Genomic DNA, 12,597 nt, shown 5'->3' with positions numbered 1-12,597 from the left:
ATGCTGAACCTCTCCCACCATAAAATTAAACACTTAAACTGGCTCCAAACACCCCATGAAGCTTATAATGTGCGGGTGAGCACACAAACTATAACACAAAATATTGTTCTGAATGCGCAGCAGAGGCAATTCTTCACGCTGGCAAATTGGGTTACCTCTCAGTGCAATTATCCTTCATCAAGGCATCTGTGACACGTGTGGCCTCCGGGCTGACAGGCAAATTGGAGGATAAAAACTAGGTCATCAGCTTCTTTAATTCAGTGTGAATGAATCAACCAGTGCTTTTCACCTTTATATTGCCCTTAGTTATTGGCTCGAACAGCATCCTGGAATAGCTGGCAAAAAGCTGATTGCACAAAGGTTTGCACATTATTCAAGGATAACCTCAGAATAGAGGGTATGAAGACAGGAAGAGATTCAACTAAGCAGTCAGGTGAATCAGCACTGCTAGAAATTGGCCAATATTCACATTAGATGTTAACCTAGTCCTTTATAGAACAAATAAAAACAAACTACTAAATCTGATATGAAATTGGGTTGTCTGTATGCCTTCCATTGGGCTAGCCAGTGGTGTCCCTTTGCCCGATTTTCCTTCCCATCTTGGCTCATCTACACACGCCCCAGGTGCCCTGGAAAAGATCTGTCGCTCTCTGTCTCACACACACCATGCAGCACACCTTGGATTCACAGACTCCCGTACTATGCTTGACACGAGTCCGCTGGGAGGCCCGGCCTGGGAAATAGCACTTAATCATCAGGGGCTTGACGTCACATCCACTGATTGAGGAGTAAGCAGCAAATAAAAAAGTTCTGCAAGGGAGAATTAAAAAAAATGGATATGACTTGCAGGCAAGGAGGCCTGGCCTGCAAGGCTGGAGTAGACACAAAAGAGCCAAAGCCAAAATAGTCATTACCTTTGGCACGGCTGTAAAATGGCTAATAAGTTGCCGTGGTAACGCCAATCTATAAAACAAAGAATAATGTAGGTCTAGGAAATCAGCCTATAATAGCAACAGAGGATGAGCACTCACTAGAACTTTTTCTACTGCTGGTAACAGGACACCATCTGAACGCTGAATATTTCATAAGCTGTTGGACAGTCAGTCAGGGATTTAGGCAGAGATCACAGCTCCAGCCAAGTGTCTGGTAGGAAGATCAATCATGACTTATTCTCCATTTTCCCACACTACTGCACTAGCTAACGTGTTGCTGGGCCAGCAGCCGCTTCTGGTATAATAGCCTAATCTACTTTGAGGTAGATGTCATGTTTTTTTGTGTGTGTGAAAAAGAATGAGAGAGAGGGGGAGAAAGGACACACAATAGCTGCTACTCCCCATAATTTTGTTGGCTTTTCAACAAGAGCTGAGGTGATAACATCCCTTGTGAGAAGATTTCATTTTTCACAGCACTTAACTTTCAGCAGCAAAGACTATTATAAAAAGGGGTCAGAAACATTAAAACATCATTTCTGAGGTGTAAACTGATATCAAAGTGTTGTTTGAGATAGTGGAGGATTGTACAAGGCATCTGTGAAACTGCTATTTCAGGTGTTCGATCACACTTCTCTTGTTTTGGGATTAACAATCAAAAGCTGGTGAATATCACTGGATGTATTCTTCGTGTCCTACATGAAGTAATGTTACTGCCTCCAAAAGGTCTGAGATTCTGTTTCACATTCCATCTGTGGTGATGTTAGAGCCGCCAGTTTTGCAGGTTTCCACCCAGATGATCAGCAAATTACCAGTGCCAATGAAAGTGGTCGCTACAATTTTCAGATTTGTGTTTCCTAAGAACAATTCAAATGTGCTGCACCCAAATGTTGTAGTACGAGCACAAGAGGAGAGGCAGGTGAAATAGAGCATGCAGGCAAGCAGCAGAATCAGCTGAAAGAAAGACCAGAAATAAGGCAAGGCAAGATACAGTGAGGAAAATAAGGATTTTTAACACCCTGCTATTTTGCAAGTTCTCCCACTTAGAAATCATGGAGGGGTCTGAAATTGTCATCGTAGGTGCATGTCCACTGTGAGAGACATAATCTAAAAAAAATCCAGAAATCACAATATATGATTTTTTAACTATTTATTTGTATGATACAGCTGCAAATAAGTATTTGAACACCTGTCTATCAGCTAGAATTCTGACCCTCAAAGACCTGTTAGTCTGCCTTTAAAATGTCCACCTCCACTCCATTTATTATCCTAAATTAGATGAACCTGTTTGAGGTCGTTAGCTGCATAAAGACACCTGTCCACCCCATACAATCAGTAAGAATCCAACTACTAACATGGCCAAGACCAAAGAGCTGTCCAAAGACACTAGAGACAAAATTGTACACCTCCACAAGGCTGGAAAGGGCTACGGGGAAATTGCCAAGCAGCTTGGTGAAAAAAGGTCCACTGTTGGAGCAATCATTAGAAAATGGAAGAAGCTAAACATGACTGTCAATCTCCCTCGGACTGGGGCTCCATGCAAGATCTCACCTCGTGGGGTCTCAATGATCCTAAGAAAGGTGAGAAATCAGCCCAGAACTACACTGGAGGAGCTGGTCAATGACCTGAAAAGAGATGGGACCACCGTTTCCAAGGTTACTGTTGGTAATACACTAAGACGTCATGGTTTGAAATCATGCATGGCACGGAAGGTTCCCCTGCTTAAACCAGCACATGTCAAGGCCCGTCTTAAGTTTGCCAATGACCATTTGGATGATCCAGAGGAGTCATGGGAGAAAGTCATGTGGTCAGATGAGACCTAAATAGAACTTTTTGGTCATAATTCCACTAACCGTGTTTGGAGGAAGAAGAATGATGAGTACCATACCAAGAACACCATCCCTACTGTGAAGCATGGGGGTGGTAGCATCATGCTTTGGGGGTGTTTTTCTGCACATGGGACAGGGTGACTGCACTGTATTAAGGAGAGGATGACCGGAGCCATGTATTGCGAGATTTTGGGGAACAACCTCCTTCCCTCAGTTAGAGCATTGAAGATGGGTCGAGGCTGGGTCTTCCAACATGACAATAACCCGAAGCACACAGCCAGGATAACCAAGGAGTGGCTCTGTAAGAAGCATATCAAGGTTCTGGCGTGGCCTAGCCAGTCTCCAGACCTAAACCCAATAGAGAATCTTTGGAGGGAGCTCAAACTCCGTGTTTCTCAGCGACAGCCCAGAAACCTGACTGATCTAGAGAAGATCTGTGTGGAGGAGTGGGCCAAAATCCCTCCTGCAGTGTGTGCAAACCTGGTGAAAAACTACAGGAAACGTTTGACCTCTGTAATTGCAAACAAAGGCTACTGTACCAAATATTAACATTGATTTTCTCAGGTGTTCAAATACTTATTTGCAGCTGTATCATACAAATAAATAGTTAAAAAATCATACATTGTGATTTCTGGATTTTTTTTTAGATTATGTCTCTCACAGTGGACATGATTTCTAAGTGGGAGAACTTACAAAATAGCAGGGTGTTCAAATACTTATTTTCCTCACTGTAGTTTTAGAGCACCTCAGGCAGTTTACCAATGGCTCTTGGGCTGAATCTTTTATGAACCTGGTAAAGCTGCTGTAGTGAGGGTGTATGCAGATGGCACACAAATGCTATACAAGGTACAAATACTACAATCCCAATTGTCTCTTACCTTAAACTGAACATAACCTTTTCAATTTAATTAAACAACTTCTAGACATATCCATTTCTAATCTTGCTACAAAACCTGGATTCCTGATTTGCCAGACTTATGAATAAGCAATTTTGCATTGTAATCATTATCATAACCAGCTGAGCACCAATGACAATGACTGAAACTAACAATTATTTTCATAACTTTCATAATTGATTTATTTTTTGTACTTTATATAAAAGTAAAAAATAATGTGAAATGCAACTTACCAAACCCCTACATTATTATTACATTAAAATTAGAGATGATTGCCGATTCTAGTCTGATAGGGTATTAGCCATGACTTGACCAATCCACATTACATAAGTTTGATTTCACTGTCAATATTCACATGAGGGTGTCTGCTAGGGATTGGCAACATCGATATTGTGATAGAGATAGATAGAGAGATAGAGAGATAGTAAAGTGATGTAATTTTCTGAATTTAGCAGACTGTTCTAACTGTTCTATTATTTGCCTTTAACCACTTAGTCATATATACACACACACACACACACACATTACAGATGATTGTTTTATCTAAAATCTAATTTGATAATATTTTGTTAAAGCAACAATTGTCAACCCTACAATATTGTCAATACATTTTTTTATAAATAATCAAACAATATCTGATTTTCTCCATATCGCCCAGCCCTACTTTCCGCTATAAGTTACATTTACCTTGTCACGACAGGTCACCAACTCAGCGGTCACAGACAATCCCTGGCATCATGTTACTTTATATAAAAACTATTTAAAAAAAAATATATGTTTCATGCAGTGAGATATACAGTTTTTAAATTTGGGGGGAAAGCAGCACTGGTACTGATCAGTGCTTGGTATCGGCAGATATCCTGAGTTGAGGTATTTGAATATTGAGAGAAAACAGTTGCATCAGTGTATCTTCAGTTAAACGGCGAGTCCATCCATCATTCTTCTCCCTTTTCAAATGGAAACACCCACTCAGCCTTAGCAAGAAGCAGTGAAGCAGTGACGTGGGTTACCATAGCAAGCTAATCATTAAGGTTATGAATAATGTAAATGCCAGCGCTAGCCGAGTCAACGTTAGCTAGGGATGCACGATTCAGAAAATGTCACAATTCGATATCGATTTTTAGGCTCACGATTTGAAAATCGATTCTCGATTTAAAAAAAAAAAAAAAAAAAAACGATTCAGAGTATGTAAATGTAGTTACTTTTCCCATGTATATATATATATATATATATATATATATATATATATATATATATATATATATATATATATATATATATATATATATATATATATATATATATATGTGTATGCATGTATGTATGTATGTATGTATGTATGTATGATTTTTTATTTAGTTTATTTAGTATCTTTTATTGTCTATATTATTCATGTGGATTTGTTTGTCATTTTAACATCCTGTTATAATGTATGTGTATGTTGTGTGTGATGTCTTTAAGCTACTGGGACCTTGAATTTAAATAAAAAATATGAATAGATTTTTGGAATTCTATGAATCGATTTTGAATCAGTAGAGCTTGAAGCATGATTTGAATATGAATCGATTTTTTTGCACGCCACTAACCTTAGCTGTGCAAAGTTTGGAAATAACGGCACAGAAGCTAAGCAATACAACATTACTACTGCGGGTGCCACTTTAGGCAATGGTAACGTTAGACCAGCAACTCCTGTTGCGTGATATAACAGCTTCAGTTCCCTGTCATAAAGGGCTGTCTGACGGCAGCGGTGAATATATTTGAAATATAGAGTAAACTTAAACGGATATTGGTTCAGTTTGACAAAAACAGTCATTTTACCTCATAGAAAATGGGAGATACTATCGCTGTCTCGATCGGTTAGTTAGTTAGTGTTATTGTATGACTTTGGTGAACCAAAGTTTGTGTTATTGTGTGACTTTCAGATCCGACCTAACGTGGCATCCACAGCAGTACGTTGTTTAGCTTCCTGTCTGCTTCTCCAAACATGGGGCCATGCCGACCGATATCCATACTGTACTGTAGCAACGTCGTCATACAGAAACCTAAAACATACTTCGACCAAAATGAGAATGTTTGGATTTGAATATATAAGGAACTCTACTGGGAAGCAACAGAATGATATAAAAACCTCAAAATGGACTCGACCTTTAAAGTTTTTTTTTTTAATTTTTGTGACCAAAAGTTGAAAACCCAAAGTAACAAATTCACAATCACGTGAAGCTGCAAAAACTAACCAAATCATCCTACTAACTGATCTACAAATTTTTGGTTGTGGTTTGTCATTACTAGACTATTTCATTGATCATTTTAGCACCACACATCTCCAGACACTCACTGCTTTATCAGACAGCTACTAAAACTCACATCCTGCATGACACTGAGCATCCAATAAAGACCTTGAACAAACCTTCAGTCATGAGAAGCAGCAGCAGTTCTGATACCGACCGGTCGAAGTGAAAGTAAGGATGTGAAAGTGTGAAAGTGTATGTCTGTGCTGCTATACCCAAGTATCCAGCTCAATATTTGCTTGACAGTGACACTTCTTTTGCCTCTCACTCCATTGTCAGAACGGACTGTATTCCCAAACATTACCGAGGTGGTAAAAAATTTACCGCTTCCAAGGAACGCTCCCATCTGGTACACACACTTATTTGCCTCACGATGCAGCTTTCAATCTAGTTACATTTTCCTTCCACAAACTCAATAAACTGGACAGAGAATTTGTACAAAAGTCAACTCAGGGGGCAGGAACACATCTTTATCTTCTGAGGAGCACCAACAGCAGTTTGGGAATTACTGGCATTTAGAAAAGGGGATATATATTTGTACCAGCATGGTCGAGATGTAATATCAGCAAGGTTAAGTCTAGTAGGCAGTCATAACAATATACTGAGCAGTGAGCAGAAACCACGCCCTGACTCATTGCCTTAAGAAGATTAAGCATTCATATGGAGTTGGTTAAAGAAAGTGAAATGCATTTTTAAGTCAGGACACAACTTTAAAAATGAATTACTTTTCATCAATGGAGAAGACAAACAAAATCTTATTTGAATGCCAACTAGGCCTAAAGCCTGTCTGGTCTTACAATAATCAACAAATATTAGGAAACCAAAATGAGCACAGTCAGATAATGGACAAGTCATATCAGGGACTCACCTACACAATACTGTTTACATAATGCAGAACAAGCTTGACATTTTGGTGCTTGGAAATCGAATCTTCATTCCTCAAATTGCCAGCTTATATAACATGATAGTTAGCTGCAGATAATTTCAAGCTCTGCACAGAGAAAATCAATAACAGCATCCAGACAACAACAGCACTAATCATGTGTGTCTAGGAGTGATGGCCAATTCTAGTCAGCAACATATTCCTGTAGTTGTAAAATGCACGTTTTCTTTTCTCACTGTCAAAAAAAGTTAATAGGTAACGCAGCATAACCATAGAAATCTGCTTTTTGGAGATAGACAATACCAGACAACAGAACATAGGAGAATAAATATTTGAATAATGTACCATTTAGTATTTTGGTAAAAACAGTACTCATGGGGGTCAGGTTTATGGGTTATCTAAATAAAAACTCTAGTGTTACGGCTGCCATACACACTGAGGAATTCCCAAGAGTGAATGTAAAAATGTAGGGCAATGGTTCTCAGCAAGCTGATCAGGATTACATGTGGGGTCAAAAGATAACTAGAGGGGGGAATGAATGTTGTTAGATTTATGAATAGTCGACTACAGATATATTTCTTTTGTATTTTTTTACTGTATTTTCTAGGGGTGTGCAAAAGCTCTACCGATTCAAAATTGATTTATAGAATTCCAAAAATCGATTTAAATTTTTTTTTTGTTGTTTTGTAATGGCGTGTACACCATTGTCCTGAAATGAGTTTAGCTCGCCATTCCCATAGATGGCGCTGCGTCGAATTCACACCGACGCCTGGACACTCTTGTTATAATCAAAAGAAGAATGAGTGCAGCAGAAGTAGTTTAGTCGGCGCAAACAATAGCAAACCTCACAGAAAGAATTATTCAACCTGCTCCATCCTGATTGAAGGCGAGAGTTTGGGCACATTTCAGCTTTTATAACCTCGAGGGGAAGACGGAACTTGATAGGAATCATGCTATATGCAGGCTTTGCAAAGCGAAAATTAAGTATGTTGGAAACACCACAAACTTGAGAACTCACATGGTACGCCATCACCCAGAGATTAACATTTAAGACGTGGATGAACAACAACCTAAAGTACCTAACATGCCAGTCAACCAACGCACTCTTTCAATGCTCTAAACTCCCACCGAACTCTGAACGAAAAGCTCTTTTTATTCAACAGTTTTATTTGATACTTGAATTAAATGTATTTGAAAGCTGGCCAAAGCTTGGCACTCTGCAGTTTTTAAGTTGCAAAAGTTTTAATTTTGTATGAAGACATAAAGTAATATCAAACTACATTTAATTTGTTGTGTTTCTTTTAAATTGTATGTCTACTGCAATCACATGGGAAAAGTAACTACATTTACATACTGTGAATCGTTTTTTTTTTTTTTTAAATCGAAAATCGATTTTGAATTGAGCCTAAAAATTGATATTGAATCGTGACATTTTCTGAATCGTGCACCCCTAGTATTTTCCATATAAAATGATTATTTGCAGTCTCTAACACTGTTTCTAATAATGAAGTCAACCATCCGAAAAAATATTTGTTTAAAACATTACTTTGTAGCTGAAATCACCACTTTGCACATGTAGGCCTGCAACAGAAGGTTCAATCCAAGCATTGCTTTATTTTCGGGGTCCCTGAGAAATTTGAAAACAGACTACTCATAGCTGCAAGGGCTTTTAAACTCTTGAATATCAAAGAGCGCCCTTGCTTTCTTTTCTGTGACATGTTTCCGAAGAACTGTGCAGTTTTGACTGTGGAAACGGATGGTTAAACGGCTCCCAATGTCACTGTGAAGAGCAGCAAAAATACCATAGATAATATACCAACTGTGTGACCACCCAGGGCGTTAATTGGATATAAGAAGGTTGTAAAGAAACAAATCAGCGTGAAAAATGGGTGTATGATGCTTAGGAATACTCATATACTCAAACAGTTCTATGGGCAGTCCTTGGTGCACATTACAGTCTCAAAGCAGGATCAAGCTCCTCTGAACCATGTGGACCCTCTCGTAGACCTAAGCCTTGGCCCTTGGCTATAGAATGCAATCAAGTTAACATAATTGAAGAGGCAGGTGTTACCCTGAACAAGATGGAGCACCTGTCCTTGAAATTAATAAATGCATGCATCAGTCGTGCAGCCTGGTTGAATGCCACATACGACGGCAGTGAGGGAATGCTTTGCAACCAGGCGGACACTCGTGAGCCCATGTGACACTGTTACAAAGCGGAATAATCCTGCATTGTGATGACAGACACACCACACCGGATCAGTTTGTTTCCGGGTTAAAAGCGGTCTGCTATGACGAGTACCGCTGCAATTTGCGCTAAAACCTAATAGTCCATTATGCAGATATTTTCAACTCACTCAGCAAGTTGTGTTAAACTAACAGAAAATCTATTCCAGGCGTAAAACAGCTTCAATCAATCATATCGACTACCGCTAAAGAGATAATCCCCATATAAGCACAAAAAAAAAAAAAAAAACTTTAAACTTCACCTACTCACACTGAATTGAGTTTTCAATTAATTAAAACACGCGCTAAGCACAGAGAAACCGTGCATATCTTTCACACGTTTCCCTACAATCTCAACTACGTTGTACGTTTATGCAGATGAAGCCTCCTCACACGGCCCACTGCAGCTGGTATTCAGCGTTAATGAATGCTAAACAACATGAGTGGTCAAACCAGACCAGCTAGCTGCGTGTCACATTTAAATGTCAAGGTCCTTCAAACAGACTACACATCAGGCCACTGACCTCATATTCAAGAATCAGAATGAGATTTAATGCCAAAGTAACTTGCATGCAATTTGCCTTGGCGTGTTTGGTGCATACAATAAACACATGAAAAGGGAATAAACCATAAACAATAGAGCAAAGTACTGCAACAGTCAAGAACATAAATACAGAATAACAGACACTATAACAATAAAGTGTTTGTCCCAACAACAAAAAAAATCTCTCTCTCGTCATTATAGGAAAACAATCTTGAACGTAGAGAGCTAACGTTAACAGAACATCTAGCTATGTTAAGTAGTTAAAGCTGTTTAAAAAAAAAAAAAAAACTGTCGCTGTCATTGTGCTGACTTTTAAAGAGTAAAATAACACAGCGAAATTAACATACGTCATGTTTAATATTTAAAAATGACCCCCTGGAGCGATTTCGACATCAAGCTCTGTCTTTCACCGTCACTGCAAGCAACTGTTACCAGGAAATGAACCAGACCTGACAAACGTTAACGTTAGCTAACGTTAGCTTACCATGGATCAAACTCGTGGATGATGCTCTCGAACCGGATCACCGCGAAAAGTCTGGAGCTGAATCCGGCCAGGCAGGCCAGGAAAAGAATGCTAAACGAGAGTAAAGACTGCCACCCTGCCGGCTGTGTCAGTCCACCCGACAGGCCTCCTTTGCCCCCTCCTCCACCCGCGGCGCCGGGTCGGCTGTTCCCGTGCACCGAGCCCCCGGCATTGGTGGACGCTTTGTGCTTGCCGTCGCTGACTGCGTGGTGCTCCGCCATTTCTGCGTGCAGTGTCGGTTAGATTTGCTAGAGCGTCCCTCCTGCCACGCTCCCGTGTCTCCCTCCACTCCGTGCTGTCGTAAACTCCTTTCGTTTGTGCCTGCTCTCCTTAGGTTTTCTATTTTCCGAGTCCCCCGAGTATATGTATATATATTTTAATTCAGAATCGGTACTCCGAAAGACAGTCGTTACATCCCGAAACGCATACTCATGCGCCACATACCGAGCCTGCAACAGTCAATTCGCTTCCCGATTGAACGCCGGTGAAAAGAGGCGGGAGGGATGTGATAGGCGGGGCGTTAGAAAGCTCTCGCAGCCTCTCACAGATTGACAGGTACGAGGGGGGCGGGGTTTTGTATCATTAAACCAATCAGAGAGCTACATTGGCTAGACAGACAAATAAATCCACCAATGGAAACACAATAAATCATGGTTGTCACTGATTGAAATAAGGATTATCCTCTGTATGAATATTGAGTCATTCTGGTGTCCGCTATAAATACAACCCTTATTGCTCGGCTTAAAGTTGGCTTTATAACGTTGAATTAGTCACTTTTCGTAGAGAATAACAAAGTATATGATAGATAATGGGCACATAGTCCAAAATCTAGTTTTCCTGCAGCTTAAAGCTATAGGCAGGTGTGTGAAGATAAATGTTCTCTGTGAGTGCAATATTTCTGTTGCCCTTGGATGTTCTGGACTGGGTGGTGGAGTGGTAATAAAGATTGATGTGTTTCATCATTATTATGCCCCCCAGCAAAGACAAGAACACAGCATTCATCACACTCTTAAACTCAGGATGTACTCATACAATTTCCCTTTGCCTTTATTAGCATAAGACAACTTTTTTTCTTTTTTTTACATTTCCAATAAATGCTCAAGTTTTTGACTGATAGTATATATTCATTTTGTGCTTGCACTGTTTCATATAACAATGAGACAGAGGCAGGAAAGGTTATTGATTTATCTGAGATGTGATTTAGTCCCAAAGGGAGAAAAACAATAGTCCAACAGCCCTCTTCTGTGTAATATCATAGATAGCAACAACGTTGTTCTGAGGTCAGAGTGGGCATATCATCTTTTTTCTCATCTCCTCTAACATTTGTTACATATAATGCTGCCTTATAGGAGTGCGGGAAAAAATCGATTCACGTATGTTGTGTGGGTTTTTTTGCCTCGATTTTTAAACCGATTCTTTTCCCAAGAATCAATTTTTGATTCACCTCAATATTTTCTGTTTATGCGGTACTGCTAACAGCAACTACATCATATCCGTTTTCAGCAAAACAGACCGAAAGCAGAAAATACATGTTATGTACTTCTTTACAAACGAAATAAGTGTATTATTCAACTTTTGTTTTTCAGAATCAGAATCAGAATCAGAAAGGGCTTTATTGCCAAGTACGTTGCACATACGAGGAATTTGTCATGGTGTTGTTGGAGCATGTCACACATTCAAATATAAGAAGGATAAAAAGAATATAAACAATATAAGTATAAACTTTTGTTTTGTTTTTTGGGACTTTTGTTAAAGAAGGAGAAGAAAATCGCAATACAAATCGAATCGGCACCCATGTATCGTGAAAGAATTGAATCAGGACAAAAGCATATCGTCCTAGCCCTACTGCTTTATGTGAACCTATCCTACTGCACAGAGCTTCATCTGGGTTAACCTGGGAGCATTGTACAAGAGGAGTCTGTTTCTAAACAAGCAGCAAAGTCATTTAATCACTGACCTCCAAAATCATAAATTGAAATTATGAATTTATTGTGTGTATGGCACCTGATTTCAATTCCCATTGAATTAATGAATGAAACCTTTATTGCCCCGAGGGGAATTTGTTTTGCACTTTGGGCAATTTATGTGAATGTTTAAACAGATGCTGCATATTTAGACAATAACTACTTATCAGAGTATCTTGGTTTTTAAAGGGATTGCATGCTTTTGTTTTTACAAAATAAAAAAAGTTGTTAATTATGTCCTCTTTTGGTACCTTTGATTTGAGAATAGCCCATTTTCTGGTTTAAAAACTTCACTAATTCGCTCAAAATTCCCATCCTTACTTTGCATCAACAGTATTTACAGCTACCCTGTCAGCCATGAGATTATGATTTAAAAAATGTAAATGAAATATTCATGTAGAAGAATCGGACTGAAGTTTAAGCCGGCTTAGCGCAGCTGTGCATTGAGGCTATCTTTTGAAGAGACGAGAAGGAGATAAGAGGGAGATGAGAATACAGCGTTGGAGAGACGGGAA

At 39.3% G+C, this 12,597-nt stretch overlaps 1 protein-coding gene across 1 annotated transcript in view; it reads right to left on the bottom strand.

Moving 5' to 3' along the window:
• The window catches only part of stt3b (STT3 oligosaccharyltransferase complex catalytic subunit B), a 93,979-nt gene extending 83,367 nt beyond the window's left edge, over positions 1-10,612 (bottom strand). The window contains exon 1 of the mRNA XM_031295958.2: positions 10,080-10,612. Within this exon, the coding sequence (XP_031151818.1) occupies positions 10,080-10,339 (260 nt within the window). The 5' untranslated portion in view covers positions 10,340-10,612. The remainder of the gene's footprint in view (positions 1-10,079) is intronic.
• Positions 10,613-12,597: the final 1,985 nt, after the last annotated feature.

Source organism: Sander lucioperca, chromosome 14 (assembly GCF_008315115.2).
Source record: "Sander lucioperca isolate FBNREF2018 chromosome 14, SLUC_FBN_1.2, whole genome shotgun sequence".
NCBI classification, from domain to species: domain Eukaryota; kingdom Metazoa; phylum Chordata; class Actinopteri; order Perciformes; family Percidae; genus Sander; species Sander lucioperca.
This window is presented reverse-complemented; position numbering and strand designations above follow the sequence as displayed.